The sequence below is a fragment of the Erinaceus europaeus genome, chromosome 2, assembly GCF_950295315.1.
Source record: "Erinaceus europaeus chromosome 2, mEriEur2.1, whole genome shotgun sequence".
NCBI lineage: Eukaryota > Metazoa > Chordata > Mammalia > Eulipotyphla > Erinaceidae > Erinaceus > Erinaceus europaeus.
The window spans coordinates 45,313,319-45,334,648 of NC_080163.1; the positions used below are offsets into that span (position 1 = coordinate 45,313,319).

At 49.4% G+C, this 21,330-nt stretch overlaps 1 protein-coding gene across 15 annotated transcripts; it reads left to right on the forward strand.

The window, feature by feature from the left end:
- The first annotated feature begins 1,033 nt into the window (after positions 1-1,033).
- Positions 1,034-20,954, forward strand: SLC4A9 (solute carrier family 4 member 9). 15 transcript variants are annotated; one of them, XR_009546574.1, is made up of 22 exons: positions 1,034-1,282; positions 1,596-1,756; positions 2,067-2,180; positions 3,759-3,814; positions 3,963-4,120; positions 4,362-4,449; positions 5,092-5,246; positions 5,478-5,588; positions 5,676-5,850; positions 6,006-6,139; positions 6,317-6,579; positions 9,421-9,473; positions 9,974-10,162; positions 10,284-10,397; positions 12,332-12,493; positions 12,593-12,771; positions 13,597-13,669; positions 17,630-17,698; positions 18,661-18,834; positions 19,986-20,084; positions 20,417-20,532; positions 20,768-20,953. XR_009546574.1 is itself a non-coding variant. In XM_060179260.1 (22 exons), the coding sequence occupies exons 1-21, from the start codon at positions 1,065-1,067 to the stop codon at positions 20,468-20,470; spliced, it is 2,853 nt and encodes a 950-aa protein (XP_060035243.1). In that variant the 5' UTR covers positions 1,034-1,064; the 3' UTR covers positions 20,471-20,517; positions 20,672-20,953. The 15 variants fall into 15 exon arrangements, 2 of the variants coding, with proteins under 2 accessions (XP_060035243.1, XP_060035245.1); XR_009546577.1 differs by having other exon boundaries at positions 12,593-12,669; positions 19,932-20,084; XR_009546557.1 differs by having other exon boundaries at positions 19,932-20,084; positions 20,768-20,952.
- The last annotated feature ends 376 nt before the right edge of the window (positions 20,955-21,330 follow it).

A 21,330-nucleotide genomic window follows, 5' to 3' on the forward strand; every position in this document is an offset into this window, starting at 1 on the left:
ACATGGCAAAGCACAAGGCCAGGCCGGCACAAGGAACCCTGTTCCAGTCCTTGGCTCCCCATCTTCAGGGGGGTCACTTCATGGCCAGTGAAGCAGTGCAGGTGTCTGTCTTTGTCTCCTCCTCTCTGTCTTTCCCTCCTCTCTCCATTTCTCTCTGTCCTATCCAACAACAACAGCAATGGCAACAGTAACAACAAGGGCAACAAAATGGAGAAAATGGCTTCCAGGAGCAGTGGATTCTTAGTGCAGTCACAGAGCCCCAGCGATAACCCTGGAGGCAAAAAAGAAAAAAATCATGTAAACAGAATGATGGTAGCCTGGAGCAAATTATCAGTGCTGGAGTCAGGATACATGGCTAGATTCTGGGTGTTGAAGGTATTGCTAGTAGGACTGGTTAAGATACCACACTTTCCTCTGATGACTGAGGACCTCCTGAACACCTTCTGATGCACACCCAGAAGGACTCCTGCACCCTCACTGGGGCTTGTGTCAGGGGCAGACCCCAGAAACATGGATAAACCTGGCATTTTCAGAATGGGAGGCTCAGGCACCGTGTGCTCCATGGGCCTCACTTCCTGCCACTGCTTGCTGTCTCTCTCACTGTCTAGTTTCTACTGCCCCAGTGTTTGACTAGGTCTCTGTTTGTCCAAGTGGGTGTCCTCAGCATATGTTGGTGACACTCTAAACAGTCCTGGGTATTTGTTGTTTTCATTTGCTACAGAGTAAGGGGCAGCAAGATTGTCTGTCCTCAGGCCCAGGCCAGAGACTAATTCCTGTTTATTTACCCAAAACAGAGTGAGTTTAGACCTGATCCCATGAGGCTCCCAGGGTGGGCATTTATGACAAATCTGGAAGAGGCCAGATCTCCCTAACAAACACTCTCAGGTCATCTGGGGCTGGGAATAACACTCAAGGGAGGGGGGACCTGGTTGGCTCTGGTTTCAGCAGCCCCCACTGTTTGTGCTGAGCTGCAAGGAGGGCTGATTACAAATGCAACCATCCCAGGACCTGTGACCTCAGAACCTAGGATTCCCTGGACCGGAGGTAGTGCCAGCTGTTCTGAGATGAAGCTGCCAGGCCAGGAGGAGTTTGATTCCTCCAGTGCTTGTGAAAATATGCCCATGGGAGCAGTGGACAGTGATACTGGCTCTGGTCCCAGTCCTCATGGCCCCTCAAACACAGGCGACAGTGGGTCAGGGGTCACTAAGGATCCACCACTCTTCATTCAACTGAATGAGCTGTTGGGCTGGCCTCAGGCTCTGGAGTGGAGACAGACAGGCAGGTGAGTGGGGCCCAGGCCAGTTTAAGGAGGTTCAGCCCCTCCTCTGCTTAAGACCTCTTCCCTGAGTCCCAACTCCTCCAGTCAGAAACTCCTCTTTGTCCCCACTTTAAGCCTCAGCCATGGTACTTGACCTTCTCAATCTAGTTTTGAGTCTCCCAAAACCTCAGATGAGGAGTGACTTTCTAAGAGAAGGGTATACTAGGCCCCCTGAACTCCCTCCTTCCCTCTGACCTCCCCTGACTCTGCCTGTGTCCCTGCTTCTGGGCCTGGGAGTGAGACCCCCACTAACACTGCCCACCTCTCTCCCCCACAGATGGGTGCTGTTTGAAGAGAAACTGGAGGTGGGTGCAGGCCGATGGAGCGCACCCCATGTGCCAACCCTGGTACTGCCCAGCCTCCAGAGGCTCCGCAGCCTTCTGACCCAGGGCCTTGTCTTGATGGATTGTGCAGCCCAGAGCCTCCTGGAGCTTGTGGGTATGCCAGGCACCTTTGCAGGGAGGGCTGGGTCAATCATGCTTTTTCCCTGAGATCCACCCCTCTGAGATTCAGAAGTTTCCAGAACCCAACCCATCCCACACTAGAAACTGTCAGTTCCTTCCACAGGGGGAGGGGTGAAAAAGCAGAGTGGAGGGGAATTCTCCAGATCCTGTGTTTCCCACGACTCTCAGCAGGGAGAGGGGTCAATCTAGGCGGAGGGGAGGAGTTGATGGGCAGGAAGCTCTCTGGAAGAACTGGCATATCCACCCCACTTCTCCCACCTCCCCACGCACCACACTGTTTCCAGAGCAGGTGACCAGAGTGGAGTCACTAAGCCCGGAGCTAAGAGGACAGCTGCAGGCTTTGCTGCTCCAGAGACCTCGGCATGTCATCCAGACCCCAGGCACCAGGCCCTGTCGGGGTGAGAGGCCCTTCTGTGGTCTCAGGACCAAATACCAGGAAGGCAAGGGGCCCAGACCACCCCCCCACACACACACACACACCTTTCTGGATTAGCAGTGGCCCAGTGTCAGCTCAGAGTGTGACTCAGGGCTCACAGGCAAGATGGATGACAAGATGCTGGGGGGCAGGGTGTGTCGAGGAGGACTGGGGAGAGGATAACAGACACATGAGCATTGGGGCAGAGTTCTGTGAAGGATTGTGCTTGGAGAATACTATGTCTACAGTCATACACACAATAAGTAATTTAATCTTCATAACTATCCCTTGTGGTAGTATTACAATTTTATTTATTTATTTACTTATTTGTTTTGCCATCAAGATTGTCACTAGGGTTTGGTGTCTACACAAGAAATCCATTTCTGTCTCTCACTTTCTCTTCTTTTTTTCAAGTCTTTGTAGATGGAAACTGGGGACAGGGGTTGAATTGGGATCCTTTTACATGGTAATATGTGTGTGTGTGTGTGCGCGCTCAACCAGGTGTGACACCTCCCAGCAGTAATATGGCAAAAAGATAAATAAATAAATAATGGGAGGATTGGGCGGTAGTGCAGCAGGTTAAGTGCACGTGGCACAAAGAGCAAGGACCCCATCATAAGGATCCAGTTAGAGCCCCCGGCTCCTCACCTGCGGGGGTCACTTCACAAGCGGTGAAGCAGGCCTGCAAGTGACTGTCTTCCTCTCCCCTTCTCTGTCTTCCCTTCTCTCTCAATTTCTCTCTGTCCTATCCAACAGCAACATCAGCAATGGCAACAATAATAATAAAGACAACAACAAGGATAACAACAAAATGGGAAAAATAGCCTCCAGGAGCAGTGGATTCCTGGTGCAGGCACCCAACCCCAGTGATAACCCTGGAGACAAAAAAAAAAAAATTTTTTTTTTTTTGTCTCCAGGGTTATCACTGGGGCTGGGTACCTGCACTACAAATCCACTGGTCCTGGTGCCCATTTTTTCCATTTTATTGGATAGGACAGAAAGAAATTGAGACAGAATAGGGAGACAGAGAGGGAGAGAGAAGGATAGACATCTGCAGACCTGTTTCACCACCTGCAGGTAGGGAGGCAGGGCCTCAAACTGGGATCCTTGTGTGGGTCCTTGTGCTTCTTACCATGTACGCTTAACCAGGTGTGCCAGCAACTGGCCCCCCAAGTGTAGGAATTTTTTTAAAGTATTTGTTAATGAGAGAGGAGGCAGAGAGAGAGATAAAGAGAGAGAGAGAGAGAGAGGAGAGAGGAGGCAGAGAGAGAAAGAAAGAGAAAGGGAACCAGTGTATCACTCTGGCACACAACATGATGCCAAGGATGAAAGTCGGGACCTCATACTTAAATGTCCAATGCTTTGATGAATGACCAACCCTCTTGGGTTGCTGTGCCAATATTTTTATCCACGTGTTAGCATTGAGACATCTTAGGCTTAAAGTGGGGGCCAGGGCCCATTCCAATATTCACTGTTTGATGGTAGAAAAGCTGGTTGGGGGCCCCTGAGTACCCACTCCCAAAGCCTGTACTCTCTATCACTGTATAATCCTGTTTTGAAGGGTCTTCCCATCCCAGAGAGGCTCCACACGATGAGGAAGCCCCCCAGAAGGAGCAGGTTTGTGTCCCTTTCTTAGGCAGGGCTGGGTGGGGGTCAGGGATTAACAGAGCCCCTCCCCAACTCCTTATCAGTCAAGATCCTGCCAATGCTCATGTTCCGAAATGATAATCTCTGAACCTCTGTGTCTCCTTGAACCCTGGCCTAGTGTCAGAACCCCTTGCAATGGAAGCTGTCTCCAGAAGCTGAGGCAGGGGTTGTGCTCGCCGGAGAGCTGGGCTTCCTGGAGCAGCCACTGGGGGCCTTTGTGCGGCTACAGGAGCCAGTGATGCTGGGGACCCTCATTGAGGTGTCCCTCCCCAGCAGGTGAGGCTGCTTCATAGGAGTTAGGGGTCCTGGAGCCCACAAGAAGGGCCTTTGATGAGGAGGAAATGGGAGAGCTCCTAGGCTGTCTTCTGGGGATGGAAGGGGGGCACTCAGTACCTGGAGAGAGGGCAGTTGGTCAGAGTGCAGAATGTGCATATGAGGCCAAGAGGGAAGTCAGAGGCCAGGGCTGCCGTATGGGACAGCTGTCTCAGACCCTCTCTGGGGCTGGTTCCTCCTGCAGGTTTTTCTGCCTCCTCCTTGGTCCCCCCACGCCAGGAAGGGGTTATCATGAAATGGGCCGGGCAGTGGCTGTCCTCCTCAGTGACCAGGTGAGCCAAGCAGAGGGTGTGTGTGTGTGTGTGTGTGTGTGTGTGTGTGTGTGTGTGTGTGTGTGTGTGTTCTGTGTCTTTGACTGGCTTTAGCAGAAGAGAGAATAGAATTTTGTGTCTGTGAACATAAGGACCATGATTTCCTTAGCTGCCACTGTAACTCTTTACCTAGCACAGTGCTGGATCTTCATACTGAATGCACATATGAATAAATGAATGCTTAAACAGCTTATGTCTGTGTGACTTGTGTCTTGTGTGTCTTTTCTTTATTTTTTCTTTCTTTCCTTTTTTTTTTTTTTCCAGAGCACTGCTCAGCTCTGGCTTATAGTGGTGTAGGGGATTGAACCTGGGACCTTGGAATTTCAGGCATGGAAGTCTTTTGCATAATCTTTATGCTATCTCCCTGCACCTGTGTGTCTATTTTTGAGACTATAAAAACACCTGTAAAGGGTGGTCCAGTAGGTCATACAGTGGATTAAGTGTTAGATTCTCCAGCATGAGGTACTGAGTTTCATTCTCAATACTTCAGTTGCCAGTGATGGTCTGGTTCTGTCTCTTCTCATAAATAATTGAATAAATATTTTTAAATACTTGTAAGGGTCTAGATTTGCATACACTTCAGATCTGTGCCTTGATCCCCAGAAATTCCAGTGGTCGGTTCGTCGGGCCAGCAGCCTTGATGACCTTCTGTCAGCCCTGGACGCCTTCCTAGAGGAGGTGATAGTGCTTCCCCCAGGCCGTTGGGACCCAACAGCTCGGATACCCCCACCTAAATGTCTGCCCTCCACACATAAAAGGTACAGGACCTGGTATAATCCCATTTGGACCCTTTCCCACGGGTCTTGAGTCCATTTAACTGCTGAGGGGAAAGGGACCTGGAAAAAAAGGGGATTTTTTTTCTTTTGGATTCCAAGTCCTCGGGCTGAGACGCGAGCAGCCGCCAGGGGGCGCAGCGCGCCACGAACTCTGGCGCCAGGTGTTGGAAAGTTGGGCTCTCTTCAGCCAACCTGAGTCCCCTCTCTGCTCAGGCTCCCCTCGCAACTACCTGAGATCAAGAGCATCTCCACACTCTGTGGGGAGCCCGCAGAGGACCGGCACGGCCACGGGCCACTTAGCCCGGAGCTAAAGCGGAGTGGCAGGTGAGACGAGCTGGGACCAAGTCGAGGTGTGTAGGGACGGGTGCGCGGGTGTGGATGCCGGGATCGCTGACCATCCTCGGACGGGAGGCTCTTTGGGGGCCTTGTGCAGGACCTACGTCGCAAAGCCTCGTGGTACCCCAGCGACTTCTTGGACGCCCTGCACCCCCAGTGTTTCTCGGCCGTGCTCTACATCTACTTGGCCACCGTCACCAATGCCATCACCTTCGGGGGTCTGCTGGGAGAAGCCACCAACGGGGCCCAGGTGGATGGTGGATAGTGGGTGGGGTGGCACGACCCAGCAGAAACCAACTTTGGAGTCTCGCCCTCTCCTGGGGCGGGGTTGGGTTGATGAGGCTCCAGGGAAGCTCCTGAGTTTGGGGACTGCAGAGCCCCTGCTGAGCCTTTGCTGGCCTCTAGGGGGTGCTGGAGAGCTTCCTGGGCACAGCGGTGGCTGGGGCTGCATTCTGCCTCACGGCTGGCCAGCCCCTCACCATCCTCAGCAGCACCGGGCCAGTACTGGTCTTCGAGCGCCTGCTCTTCTCCTTCTGCAGGTAGGAGGACGCCCCCTCCTCACCCGCCCCTCGCCGGCAGCATCTTCGGCCTGTCCCTGGCCAGTCCTAGAGGGCAGGTGGGAACTGTCCTGTGGCTCCAGGGCACGTGAGCCAGGTTTGGTGGGGTGCAGAGCAGCCCTGCCTAGTCCAGTCCGGCCTGTCTCGCCCCCTCCCCAGAGATCACAGCCTGGATTACCTGCCCTTCCGCCTGTGGGTGGGCATCTGGGTGGCTGTCTTCTGTCTGGTGATGGTGGCCACAGAGGCCAGCGTGCTGGTGCGCTACTTCACCCGCTTCACCGAGGAAGGCTTCTGTGCCCTCATCAGCCTCATCTTCATCTATGATGCTGTGGGCAAAATGCTGGGCTTGGCCCGCGCCTATCCCATCCAGAAGATGGAGTCTCTCGCCTATGGTTGCATTTGCCAGTACCCAGACCCTGCAGGTGGGTGGAGGACACTGGAAACTCAGCAGTAAGAAGGAGGCTGAGGGTGGGGGAGGGAGGTTCTCACCACTCACTCCCAGTAAGTTAGGCAAAATGCTAAGTAGTCTTCTCTTGCCACACTGGTTCCAAATCAATCCAGAAATAGGACAACAGAGGAAGTTCAAATATCTTTATTTCTGATGAAGCTGATAGAAGAGTGTGGTTAATACCCTTGGGTAAATGGGCTTCCTAATGATGAAGACAAAGTTAAATGGGCAGGCCCAGGAGGTGGTACAGTGGGTAAAGTAAAGGACCACTTGCAGGTATGAGGTCCTAAGTTCAATCCCTGGTATTGCATAATGACAGTGTGATGCTCTGTTTCTTTCTCTTTCTCCCATGAACAAATACATAAAAATAAATCTTTTAAAAAGTTAAATTGTGGGGTTGGGTGGAAGAAGAATGGGTTCAGTGCACATGGCACGAATTGCGAGGACAGGAGTAAGGATCCCAGTTCAAGCCTCCCACTCCCCACCTGCAGGGGGATCACTTCATGGGCAGTGAAGCAGGTCTACAGGTGCCTATCTTTCTCTCTCCCTCTCTGTCTCCCCTCCTCTCTCCATTTCTCTCTGTCCTATCCAACAACAACAGCAAGGGCAACAATATGGAAGGGGAAATGGCCTCCAGGAACAGTGGATTCATGGTGCAGGCACCAAGCCTAGTGATAACCCTGGAAGGGGGAAAAAAAAAAAAAGTGAAATGGGCTTACCCACCCAGTTGTGACCTCAATTGACAGTCTTGCTCCAGAGCAGTAGAGCAAAATAAATGCACCACACAGGGCACTGAGTCCTGAGAAAGGTGAGAGGAAGGGCAGGGCGAGACATGGCAGCCTCTTCTCCCATACTCTTTAGGCAATGAATCACTGTTCTCCTCTGGGCTAGAGCACCTGACTGGGTGCAGAGAAGCTCCGAGGGCTGTGCTTGGACATGTCCCTCCACATGGAAGGAAACAGCAGGACTGGGGAAGAGGTGTCCAGATTCAGTGTGAGGCATCAGCAGTCATAGTTCCAGACCTGGTGGAAAAACACAGATTTCTGCACTCAGCCATTGAGTCAACACTTGCTGGGCATCCGGGATGAGAGAGGCAGGGAATTTAAGGGGTGAGGCTGTGAAGCAGTGTCTTGAGGAGCACAAATCTAGAAGCAATTGAAGTTAACTGACGGAAGTGTCAGTTCTTTTTTTTTTTTTTAAGATCCTTTTAAAAAATATTTATTTATTTCCTTTTTGTTGTCCTTGCTTTTATTGTTGTTATAGTTATTTTTGTTGTTGTTACTGATGTTGGATAAGACAGAGAGAAATGGAGAATGGGGACAACAGAGAGGGGAGAGAAAGATAGACACCTTCACTGCTTGTGAAGGGACTCCCCTGCAGTTGGGGAGTCAGGGCTCGAACCTGGATACTCACGCCAGTCCTTGTGCTTTGCGCCACGTGTGCTTAACCTGCTGCGCTACCATCCAACTCCCAGAATTTTCAGTTCTTTTTAAAAATTGTTATTATTTATTTTATTTATTTTTTATTTATAAAAAGGAAACACTGACAAAACCATAGGATAAGAGAGGTACAACTCCACACAATTCCCACCACCAGAACTCCATATCCCATCCCCTCCCTTGATAGCTTTCCTATTCTTTAACCCTCTGGGACTATGGACCTAAAGTTATTGTGGGATGCAGAAGGTGGAAGGTCTGGCTTCTGTAATTGCTTCCCCGCTGAACATGGGCATTGACAGGTCGGTCCATACTCCCAGCCTGCCTCTCTCTTTCCCTATTGGGGAAGGGCTCTGGGGAATCGGGGCTCCAGGACACATTGGTGGGGTTGTCTGTCCAGGGAAGTCTGGTTGGTATCATACTAGCATCTGGAACCTGTTGGCTGAAAAGAGAGCTAACTTACAAAGCCAAACAAATTGTTGACCAATAGTGCAGATGAAGAGTTGGGGGCACTCCATTTTGTAGCTAGCTAATAGGTATATTTTAGTTACATTCCAAAGGGCCTGTGGTTTTGTTGTTGTTGTTGTTTTTTCCCTGAGCCTGAGATCTGATATGCAGGTGGATCCAAGTTATTGTCTAGGGAGATGATGTCATGGCTGCAAAAAGGACCTGAAAGCTGGATCAGGGAAGAGAGTAGCTCCCTAATATGGGAAAGGGGTATAAATATTGTTGACTCTAAACCCCATCGATCTGATGTCGTCTGGGGCCCATATTCAGCTTAGGAGCCTATGTGACCTCTGCATCCCTGTAGATCTGAGCTCACATTCTGTGGTCATGAGTAGGAATATTCCATGCTGCCCCAATATTGACCCATCTTCCTCAGGTGTAGCATAGAGTATGTTGTCCATCCTCTCTTTGGAGGATGGAACATTCTCTACCATTGTTGATCCAAGTTGAGAGCAAGGTCCTATGGGAGGGCCCACATAGGGGTCTATTTTGTTGTTCCTGCTAGAGATGACCAGTAACAATAGAGAAAGGGATTTATTTATTCGAGGTCTAGGCCCATCAAGTCTGTTTGGGAATCTCAGGACTCCCCAACTAGGGCCCCAAGCTGATGGGGTGGCCGGATAATGGCTAAAGAGTCATTGTTAAAGTGTGCCAGTCACTTGCCATTATTCAGGTTTTGCAGTCCTTGCTTTGATAAGGTTAGCTTTGGAGTGAGTGAGAAAACTGTAATAGGAAGTAGGTGAGGAGGGTATCTAAGTCTAATTAGAGAATTGTCAGTTCTAAGAACTCTAGACCCATGAGATTTGGTTCCTCAGGGACTGAAGAAAGTTTCCTAGGAGTAGAACACACCCAAATTCTTCTTTGTTTCACAGGAAATGAGTCTCAGTGGACAAGGTCAAAAGACAAAGATGACATCTTCAGCATGGTGAGGGCCTGTTTCTAGGAGTATCTAGAAAATAAAGTGTGGAGCAGGGAACAACTGGTAAAGTACACAAGTCTATGCCTGAAGACCCAGGCTTGAGCCCCCAGTCCCCACCTGCAGGGGGCAGACTTCACAAGTGGTAAAGCAGGCTACAGGTCTTTTTCTCCCCCTCCCTTCCTCCTCCTCCTTCATCTCTTTCACCCTACTTCTCTCTGTCTCTATCATAATAAAAGAAAAAGGAAATAAATAATCACTGGGAATAGTAGATTTGTTGTACAGGCACCAAGTCCTAGTGACAGGCCTGGTGAGGTGGAGGAGAAAGAAAAGGAAAGGAAATAAAGGGGGTGGGGGGTGCTGGAGAAGTCAGATTCCTGGCTCTGCCCATCCAGCAGGCTAGGGAAGCCCTAGGAGGTCGCTGATGCACAGCCATGTGCCACATGGAGACCCTTGAGGAAAGCAGTATGTTTATTCCGCTGTCTCCAACCCTGTCCCTGACCACACAGGACCTAGGCCTGACCAATGTCTCCTTGCTGCCCCCACCCGAGTGTGCCCGGCGGGGAGGCTACCCGCGTGGTCCCAGTTGCCACACCATCCCTGACATCACCTTCTTCTCCCTGCTCCTCTTCCTCACTTCCTTCCTCTTCGCCATGGCCCTCAAACATGTAAAGACCGGTCGCTTCTTCCCCTCTGTGGTGAGTGTCACCCCTCTTTCTGTGGAAGAGGACCCGCTCAGGTCCTGTCTGCAGGTGGAATGGGACACAGAAGGCTGGGGCAGCGGGCCTGAACCCCACTGAATGTCTGCTGTGTGGTCAGGTGCGCAGGGTGCTCAGTGACTTTTCCTCGGTCCTGGCCATCCTGCTGGGCTGTGGCCTCGATGCCTTGCTGGGTCTTGCCACACCGAAGCTCATGGTGCCCAGAGAATTCAAGGTGAGAGCTGAGAGCAGAGGACCAAGGGGAGAGTAGGGCCAGCAGGCAGGACCTTGCAGTAGAGATAGCTCTGGCTCCCCCACTTCTCCTCAAAGCTCCCACTTCTTCACTGATTCAGTAGAAAAGGAAATAATTATGGCTTCACAGGGTGGCTGTGAGGACCAATGCGCTGGGCAGACACAGAACACAGAGAGCTCTTACGATAGGCAAGGGACTATGATAAGGGCTCCCCATCTGCCAATCCAGTTTGCTGCTCAGATCTGTCACTTGTGACCTTAGGCAAATTAATCCACATTTTAAAACCCTGAATTACTCATCTGTACAATGGAAATAATAACAGTAGCTCCTCCCCATAAGTTGTTTTTAGGTTCACAGAAGATCATACTGTAAAGTGCTTATCACAGTGCTGGGACAGTCACAAAGCAAGATTGTGATAAATCATAGCTAGGGGTTAGGCTTACCTGGCAGAGCACACATTTTTACCATGCATGAGGACTGGGGATTGAACCCCCGGCCACCACATGAGAGCACCATGCAAAAGGGGAGCTTCATGAGTGGTACAGCAGTGATGTGGTGCTCCCTCTCTCTCCACCTCTACCTCTACCTCTACTGGAAAAAACTAAAAAGAGAGTCATCTGCAAACAGCACAATCATGTAGACGTGAAGCTCTAGCAAAAAACCCAGCAGGAAAATGAAAGAAAGAAGCAGAGAAAGAAAGGGAGGAAGAAAAAAAATAAATGGTAGGTATTGATATAGGTTCTTCCTACCCAGAGCTCCAGTGGCGCAATCAGTTAGCGCCCGGTACTTATACAGGTTCTTCCTATCCATACCATGACCCCACCCACCCCACTGCTCCCCACTTTTCCTTTGTATTCCACCCCACAGGACAAATGTCAGATCAGCACTGACTTAGCCACTTAGATTTCGTGCATTTGGAGAATTCCTATCCACTTTTCCCAGGACAAGAAGAGATGGTTGGGGGGGGTGGCCTCTGGGGCTCAGAACTGAGGCAACAAGTGGGGCCCCCTCCCCCACAAAGACGCTTGTAATCAGAGCAGACGCAGACACACCCAGCCCTGCCCAGGCCTCAGATCCAGACAGGTCTCAGCCTGAGTTGCCCCACCCTGGATGGGGGTGCCTGGGAAGGAGGGCTCTGTACACCAAGAAATGTGGAGGGCCTCATCTTTTACCTCTTCCTCTTGCAGAGAGGAGAGCCCCTGGGGACCAAAGCCTTGCAAAAGTCCACATCCCCAGGTTCCAGCCCCAATCTTGTTCCTCAGGGTTGACCCTCTCCTTCAGCCCTCTTCTTTTCCCACTAGGGTCGATGCTGGAATTTGGTGCTTGTACAACTCCACCACTCCCAGCAGCCATCTTTCTTCCTTCCTTCCTTCCTTCCTTCCTTCCTTCCTTCCTTCCTTCCTTCCTTTCTTCCTTCCTTCCTTCCTTCCTTCCTTCCTCCTTTCTTTCTTTCTTTCTTTCTTTCTTTCTTTCTTTCTTTCTTTCTGTTTCTATAAGAAACAGAAAGAAATGGGGAGAGAGCAGAGGAAGAGGGGGAGAGAGAGAAAGAAAGAAAGAGAGGAGAGAGGTAACAGTAGCACTGCTCACTGCTTGTAAAACTTCCCTCCTGTAGATGGGAACTAGGGGCTCAGCCCAGGTCCTTGCACATGGTAATGTGGGCACTCTACCAGATACACTACTGCCTGGCCCTCTTTTACGGCCCTCTTTTTAGGATGCTTTGAACCAGCTTTGTGTGTAAACACACACATAGACAGACACACACACACACACACACACACACACACACCCATCCTATCTAGTCCACTGCCTTGGGTGTGAGGGTTGTGGAAGAATGCCAGGGTTGGGGTGTGCAGGTGAGGCACTCTTATGCTCTTAGTGCCTCTACTCCAACCTGTCCATGGATTGTTCTACCCCAGCCCACACTCCCTGGACGTGACTGGCTGGTGTCCCCTTTTGGAACCAACCCCTGGTGGCTGAGTGTGGCAGCTGGCCTGCCCGCCCTGTTGCTGTCTATCCTCATCTTCATGGACCAACAGATCACAGCGGTCATCCTCAACCGTGCTGAATACAGACTAAGGGTAAGGCCTGCCAGGAAGACCGTGGGCCCTAAGACCAAGGGACAGGGGTGGGCCAGGCCTAGATGAGCAGCGTCCTCACAGCCCCACTACCACCTGCAGAAGGGTGCTGGCTTCCACCTCGACCTCTTCTGTGTGGCAGTGCTGACGTTGCTCACCTCCGTGCTTGGGCTGCCCTGGTACGTCTCCGCCACCGTCATCTCCCTGGCCCATATGGACAGTCTGCGGAGAGAGAGCCGAGCCTGTGCCCCAGGAGAATCCCCCAGCTTCCTGGGCATCAGGTGAAACCACTGTTCAAGAGGCTGGAGTAGGAAGTGGGTGGCAAGGTGGGGTTTTTTTTTTTTTTTTTTTTTTTTGGAGGGGGGGAGGCAGAACTATGTGGGCAGTTGACATCCTGAGCCAGTGACTCTAGAGTCCCACAAACACTCTGGGGGGACAGTGAATGAGCAGACTTGGGGCTCTGAGATGGGTGAGTGAGATCATCCTGCTTTCTCCTTCAGGAAAGTGAAGAGGCAGGCATGGCTGGGCCAGGGGGAGGTGCCACCTAATATTCTCCATTCACTTGCTTGGTGTGGAAGCACCTCATGGATATTGCAAAGCATCTATCACAAACAGACTCCAAAAAGCATAGGAAACCAAAATAAATGTCTTTACAGTAGCATAAGAATTGCTCATTTCCAGTCAAGATAAAAATGAAGAGCAAGGTTAAGCGCAGGTGACGCAAAGCACAAGGACTGGCATAAGGATCCTGGTTCAAGCCCCCAGCTCCCCATAGGGAAATCGCTTCACAAGCGGTGAAGCAGGTCTGCAGGTGTCTATCTTTCTCTCCCCCTCTCTCTCTTCCCCTCCTCTCTCCATTTCTCTCTGTCTTATCCAACAATGATGACATCAATAACAACAACAATAATAATAATTACAACAAAATGACATGGGCAACAAAAGGGAAGAAATAAATAAATAAAGTTGAAAAATAAAATGAAGAACAATCCTGAGCTTAAGCTGTTGCAGAGGCCAGGGAACCCTATACTGAAGTACCCTGACCCAAGGTTCCCCTGGGGCTCCCACAGACCCTGGCTGACTCCTTCCTACCCCCATCCTCTCCACAGGGAGCAGAGGCTGACCGGCCTGGTGGTGTTCATCCTCACAGGAGTCTCCATCTTCCTTGCACCTGTGCTTAAGGTACCAATGTTAGACACACTGGCACCAAGGTCGATCAGTGAAAATAACAAATATGGCAAGAGCTAGGACTGGCCAGACACTCATTGATGCCCCACTGGCCTCTGGACTTTCTTTTTTTCCTTGACTCCAGGGTTGTCACTGGGGCTTGATGCCTGCACTACGAATCCACTACTCTTGGTGGCCATTTTTTTCCATTTTATTGGATAGGAAAAGAGAAATTGCAAGATATGTGGAGATAGAGAGAGAGAAAGATAAACATCTGCAGACCTTCTTCACTGCTTGTGAAGCATCCCCACTGCAAGTAAGGAGACGGGGGCTCAAACCCAGATCCTCGCACTTAGTACTATGTGCACTTAACCTGGTGCAGCACTATCTGGCTCCCACCTCTGCAGTTTCTGAGGAAACTGGAGGCTAAAGGTATGGGAGTAACTGACACCATGAGCTAGTTTCCCATATCTCTCTGAGAACCCAGATTCTAGTCAAGAGGGCTTTCCCCCATGGAGCTGGGTGGAAGTGTGCCACTAGAGTCCAAGTGCAATCTGTACTCTAGACCCCAGCAAACCCTTCACTAAGAGTGTGATCATCATAGTTCATCTGACTGAACTATGACTAGTGACTCACCCAGTAGAGTACGCTTGCAAGGACCTGGGTTCAAGCCCTGGGCCACAGCATGGGAGTACCTGCAGCAAGCAAGCGTCGTGAGTATTGGAGCAGTGATGCAGTGTTTCTCTTCTATGTTTCTCCCACTCTGTCCTCCTCTGTTTCTCACCCTCTATCTAAAAAAGAAAAATATCCACCCAGAGTATTAAGAGTTGTGCAGGCTCTGAGCCCCAATGATGACTCTGGTGGCAAGGAAAAAAAAGTATATATATATTGGGATCAGAGGTAGTTCATCTGGTAAATCTCATACCCTACCAAGTGCAAGGACTGGAGTTTGAGCCACAGCTACCATATGGAAGCAACATGCAAAAGAAATACTTCACAAGTGGTGGAGAGGTGCTGTGGTATCTGTCTCTCCCTCTGTGTCCACCCACTAGCTGGAAAAAAAGTGAGGGGAAAAGAAAATAATCTGCCTGGAGCTATAGAATTGCACTGGTGTGAAGTCCCAGCAGAGTCCTGGCAAAAAATACACAAAATAATTATTTTCTTGGAAAGAAAGCCCAGGACACTGCTCAGCTGTGGCATATAATGTTGGTGCAGGAATTGAAAGTGAGACTTTTGGGAACTCAGGTATGCAAGTCTGGTATGCTACCACTACATTATCTCTCCGTCCCCCAGAAACACTTCGCAGCAAGTACCCTTCAAATCTCCTTCAACCAGTATTTCTGGAACACCTGCTATATACAAGGCTCTGTTAGGCATGTGGGAGAAGTGGGGGCAGGGGAGGAACACTGAAAAAGGAATAAGGAATGTAGCCCCTGCTAGCCACATACATAAATAAAAATTAATTAATGCGTAGCAGCAGAGAGACCCAACAAGCCAGGACAGCAAAATAGTCAAGGAGGGTGTGGAGAGTGGCACACCAGCCACAGCTAGGAATGAAGGGAGGAAAGGTCACTGAGGTTAGGTGAGAGTGGGGCAGTGGAGAGCCAGATGGACCGGATCAGCCACTTGCTGACTAGGTGCCTCTCATCCAGCTGATGTTTACTGAGCCTAATCCCAGCTGTGTGCCAGGAACTAGGAATAAGATGATCAAAAGGAATCACCCACATTCTTGCAAGTCTAATGAAAGGTGATATAGATTTGGAAAATAATAAAGCATAGGGAGAAAAAATAATGGTTATGCAAAAAAAGACTTTCATGTCTGAGGCTCTTTTTAAAAAATGTTTATATTTATGTATTTATTCCCTTTTGTTGCCCTTGTTTATTGTTGTAGTAATTATTATTGATGTCGTTTTGGGGTAGGACAGAGAGAAATGGAGAGAGAAGGAGAAGGTGAGAAAGATAGACACCTGCAGACCTGCTTCACCACTTGTGAAGTGACTCCCCTGCAGTTGGGGAGCCTGGGGCTCGTACCACGATCCTTACGCCGGTCCTTGCACTTTGTGCCACGTGTGCTTAACCCACTGTGCTACTGCCCGACTCCCTCGTGTCTGAGGCTGTAAGGCTCTAAGGCCCCACGTTCAATTTCTAGCACCACCATAAGCCAGAGATGATCAGTGGCCTGGTTAAATATTAAAAAATTAGGAGGTCAGGTGGTGGCGCACCTGGTTAAGCGCTCACGTTACAGTGCACAAAGACCCAGGTTCAAGTCCCTGGTCCCCACATGGGGAAAGCTTCCAAGTGTTGAAGCAGAGCTGCAGGTGTCGTGTCTCTATGTCTCTTTCCCTCTCTCTCTCCTCCTCCCCTCTCAATTTCTGTCTCTGTCCAATAATCAACAAATAAGAATATTTTAAAAGAATTTAAAATAAATAAAAACAAAAATAGGGGCTGCAGAGACAGTATAATGGTTATGCAAAAGACTTTCATACCTGAGACTCAGATCTCAGGTTCAATCCCCAGCATTACCAGCAGCCAGAGCTGAGCAGTGTTCTGGTTTCCCTCTCTGTGTATGTGTCGCTCATTAAATGAAAAAGTAAAATAATAAGGGAGCTGGGCAGCGGTGCAATTTGTAAACTTCAGAAGTCATCACACATAGGAGCTGAGTCTGAGTACCTAGTCCCTAACTGCAGGGTAGGGGAGCTTCACAAGCAGTGGAACAGGCTGCAGGTATCCCTCTTCTTCTCTTGCCCTCTTTCTGTCTGTATAATAATAATAATAATAAATAAATAACAAAAACAAGGGATGTTCACCCAGTGGAGTGCATGCCTTATCTTGTGCGGGGCTCTGGATTTGAACCCAAGCACCACAGGAATACATGATGGACAGCATTGTGGGAGCTCCATGGATAATGGAGTAGACTGTGCTATCTCTTTTATGTTTCTGTCTCCCCCTCTCTTCTCTCTCCCTAAAATAAAGGCTGATTCAACAATGGTGTTGTACATGTGTAAAACCCTGGGCCAGTTCCCTGGCACACCCCTACTGCAATTAAAATAGGATAATTTCAGATAGTGATAACTCCTATGAAAAAAAAATAAGGATGAGGTGTCTAAGTGGACCGGGGATCACTTTCTGAGGTGTCTTAAGATTATTAGCATAATCAGTGAGAAGAAAGTTGTGGGAGAGCACTTTAGGTGGAAAGAATAGCAAAGTTTTTTTTAAATATTTATTTTATTTATTTATTCCCTTTTGTTGCCCTTGTTTTTTTTTTTATTGTTGTAGTTATTATTGTTGTTGTAGTCGTTGTTGGATAGGACAGAGAGAAATGGAGAGAGGAGGGGAAGACAGAGAGGAGGAGAGAAAGATAGACACCTGCAGACCTGCTTCACCGCCTGTGAAGCGACTCACCTGCAGGTGGGGAGCCGGGGTTCGAACCAGGATCCTTATGCTGGTCCTTGTGCTTTGTGCCACCTGGGCTTAACCCGCTGCGCTACAGCCTGACTCCCTTGCAAAGTTTTTCAAGGTCTAGAAATTAATTTGGGCACACACCAGGAGGTGGCTACAGTGGACAAGGCATTGGACTCTCAAGAGTGATATCTTCAGTTCAATCTCTAGCATCACATGTTCCAGAGTGACTCTCTGGTTGTGCGCTCTCTCTCTCTCTCCCTCCCTCTCTCTCTCTCTCCCTCTCTCCTTCCCTCCCTCCCTCCTATTCATAAATAAGTAAATATTTTTAAAGAAAGAAATAGGGCTAGAAAGAAAACATAATGGTTTTTCAAATGACTTTCCTAGGAAATGGAGACAAATAGAATTTATTTCATCTCATTGATGTGGTGATTTAACAAGATCCTGGCATGCGAAGTGGGAAAGGACCAGAGCAGTCTGGGCAGGCTGGAGACTGGTGTGAGGGAAGGGAGGACAGGCATGAGGGCAGCAGGTAGAGACGGACTCCTTCACCAGCTCTCTACTTCTTCCTCCCAGTTCATACCAATGCCTGTACTCTATGGCATCTTCCTGTACATGGGGGTGGCAGCAATGAGCAGTATCCAGGTGAGCCCATTAAAGTCACTCGGTACAATTTGGGGTGGGAGTGGAGTTGGGGAGCTCTGGACTTTCAAGCATGAGATCTTCAGTTCAACCCCATCACCAAATATGCCAGAGTGCTGTTCTGATTTCTCCTTCTCATCTCTTTCTCTCTTAAAATAACTTTTTTCCTTCCTTTTCTTTCCTTTTTTATGTTTTAATATGTATTTATTTATTCCCTTTTTGTTGCCCTTGTTCTTTTATTGTTGTAGTTATTATTGTTGTTGTTATTGATGTCATCATTGTTGGATAGGACAGAGAGAAATGGAGAGAGGAGGGGAAGACAGAGAGGGGGAGAGAAAGATAGACACCTGCAGACCTGCTTCACCACTTGTGAAGTGACTCCCCTGCAGGTGGGGAGCCAGGGGCTCGAATGGTATCCTTAGATTGGTCCTTGCACTTTGTGCCACCTGCGCTTAATCTGCTGTGATACTGCCCGACTCCCTAAAAGAACTCTTAAAAAATAAATTTAAAAGGGAGCAGCTGGTGATTCATCTGGTAGAGCACCCAAGTGATCATGCATGAGCATCTGGGTTCAAGCCCTTAGCCTCCACCTGTAGGGTGGAAGATTCATGACTGGTGGAATAGTGCTACAGGTGTCTCTGGGTTTCTATCTCTCACCTTCTAGCAAAAGAAATTGTCACTGGGTATGGTGGAATTATGCAGATACCAAGCCCCATTGCTAAGCCTGGTGGCAAAAAAAAAAAAAAAAAAAAATCCCTGTTTTTCTGATGGAACCTCCTGCTTGCATGTGTCAGTCCCTCTCCTGGCCTCTTTTCCGGTCTTGTATGGGAATGGGGGCTCTGCTGCCAGGCTCTTGGCAAGTGACCTTCTTCATTCTGCATTCAGATAACTCATGGTGACATTCCCCCCCACACACACACACACATGCCCAGTGAGCTCCCTGATTTCCTCCTCCTGTTCCATAGTTCACCAAGAGGGTGCAACTGTTAATGATGCCAGCAAAACACCAGCCAGACCTCCTGCTCTTGCGCCATGTGCCCCTGAAGAGAGTCCACCTCTTCACTGCCATCCAGCTTGCCTGCCTGGGGCTGCTTTGGATAATCAAGTCTACCCCAGCTGCCATCATCTTCCCCCTCATGGTGAGGGGGACAGGGTTGGTGGTGTCCTGGGAGACTCAGAGCCTGGGACAAAGGCCAAGGCTTCCACATGAGGAAGAATTTCCCCTCTCATATGTTCTAGCTTTGCTGGTGGGGAATTCTAGGTCAAGAAAGAGCTGAGGATTGCCTACAGGTGGGCTATTATTGGGCTGCCTGATTCCTCTTTTCTCCATCTCTTTGGGTGGATCAACCACAGGTAGTGATGCTTGGCTCAGAAGATGTGAGGCCCTGTAAGAAGCAAGTCTAGCACTTGTTAATCAGTAATTTGGTAACACAGATAGCATCTGCCTTTGTTCTTACATGCTAAGGAAGTTAAGGGTCAAGGGTTTTGCAGTAGGACCAATGTGTTCCCCATAGTCCAACTGTATGATCTCTGAGATATACCGAATTCTCTGGACTTTAGTTTCAGGATGGGTATTCTCTGTGGCGTGGAGAAAGGGTGGAGAGAGGGACTTTGTCAAGTTGTCCCTAGAGTCTCATATCTATATTACTCCAGAAGATGTGATCAGCACAATCACTCCCCTTAGCAGTTGTCGTGGGCACACTGAAGAGTGGGGAACACTGTATCCCTAGGGCAGAAACCATGGTTTAGGATTTCATGGGGGGTGGAGAGGACTGAGACACATATATAATGGGGAAAATAATTTCTCCCACTAGGATTTCAGACCAGCATGATTCTACCACTCCCAGTGGACTTCTCTCCTCCTCCTCATCCTCCTTTCAATACACACACACACACACACACACACACACACACACACACACACACACACACACACACTCAGAGAGCAGAGATTCCACAGCACCACTTTATCCCTTGTGGAGCTTCCCCTTTGCATGGTGAGCTCATGTGATGTCCAGGGGCTCAAATCCTGGTCTTTGTACATTAGGTAAAGTATGAGTTCTACCAGGTGAGTCAACTTCTAGTCTCTGGGGGAAATTTTTTTTTTCCTTAAAGGAAAAGGATGTATTTCAGTGAAAAGACACACACAGCTGAACCCACAGGAAGTGCCGCATCAACTGTGGTTAGTGTTCCTGCTGCTATTGCTACAACCCTGGGCTTGTTTCTCTCCCTATAGTTGCTGGGCCTAGTGGGGGTCCGAAAGGCTTTGGAGTGGGTCTTCTCACCACAGGAACTCCTCTGGCTGGATGAACTGATTCCGAAGGAGAGAAGTATCCCTGAGAAGGGGCTGGAGCCAGAATACACATTTGGTGAAGATGACAGTGAAGATGTGAGCTCCAGGATGGGTGTTCTCTGTGGTATGGAGCAAGGATGGAGAGAGGGACCTTGTCAAGTATTAATCCAGAAGATGTGATCAGCACAATCACTCCCTTTAGCAGTTGTCGTAGGCACACTGAAGAGTGGGGAACACTGTATCTCTAGGGCAGAAAGCCTGGCTTAGGAGCTCATGGGGTTAGAAAAGACTGAGACACAGCTCTAGGGACTCTCTTCCCCAGCCCAGAACTTCATCTTTGGTTTTGTATCTTTTTGCTCCCTGGGTCCCTCCTCTCTGCTGTCTCTTTGTCTGTATTCACAGCTTACCTTAGGATCTCTGTTTCACAGTCAGAACTGATGTATCAGCCCAAAAGTCCAGAAATCAACATCTCTGTGAATTAACTGGAGTAGGCACCTGGGAGTGGAGACTCTAGCTGAATGAGCGTGAGGTAAGTGTGTGAGGGGTTCTTTTGTTGGGTGGTGAGGATGGGGGAGTTGGGGGGGTCCAGTGTGCTGACTATCCCAGATTTCTCTTTGTGCTCCAGTACCTCATAAATACCAGATTGGGGAAGCGGGTAGTCTAACCAGAGGGAACCAAGCCAGGGTATCTAGGTTTGGCTCCCTGCAGCACTGAGGTCTGGACAGTAGAGGGGGCTCAAGCTCATGCCAAATGATGTGGCTGCAGGGACCGGAACGCAGAGGAGGAGAAAGGGTCAGACTGAGGCTGCTGCCTTTCTCCTCAGCCCTCACTGGAAGACTCCACACTTAACTGCTGACAATCTTGCTTGGACAAATGGGGGGGGGGGGCGCTGCCACTTGCTGTCTGATGTTTCCTTCACTTTATTCATCTATTTATTAAAAACTAAAAAAAAAAATCTTTGAGTCCTAATGAAATATCTGGACACCAGAGACAAGTGATAAAACAAGACAATCCCCTGTCTCTGACCTCAGGAAGTTTAAATTGCAGTGGGAGAAACAAACTCCGGTGATGTTTACTGTAAGAGACTGCTAGCTAAGGCTGTGGGAACAGAGGTCTCCAAGCCCTTCTTGGAGGGTAGTGAAGTTAGGGAAGGCTTCCAATAGCAAATGATCAGTAGTGTGAGACCCTAAGAAGGAATTGAAACTAGCCAGGACAAGACTGAAGGAAGGTGTTCTAGGTAGAGAGTGCAGCCTATACAAAAACCTGGACTCCCCAGGCACCCCCAAGCTGAACTCTTTGGTGTCACAGAACAACCTCCTCTCCTTGCCTCCCTAAGTCCAAG

Coding starts and splice junctions, on each gene's coding strand:
- SLC4A9 (XM_060179260.1), top strand. CDS start 1,065: ATGAAGCTGCCAGGCCAGGAGGAGTTTGATTCCTCCAGTGCTTGTGAA. Junction 6,580..9,420: donor CCAGTACCCAGACCCTGCAG/GTGGGTGGAGGA, acceptor TTTGTTTCACAG/GAAATGAGTCTCAGTGGACA. Junction 13,670..17,629: donor TCCTTGCACCTGTGCTTAAG/GTACCAATGTTA, acceptor TCTTCCTCCCAG/TTCATACCAATGCCTGTACT.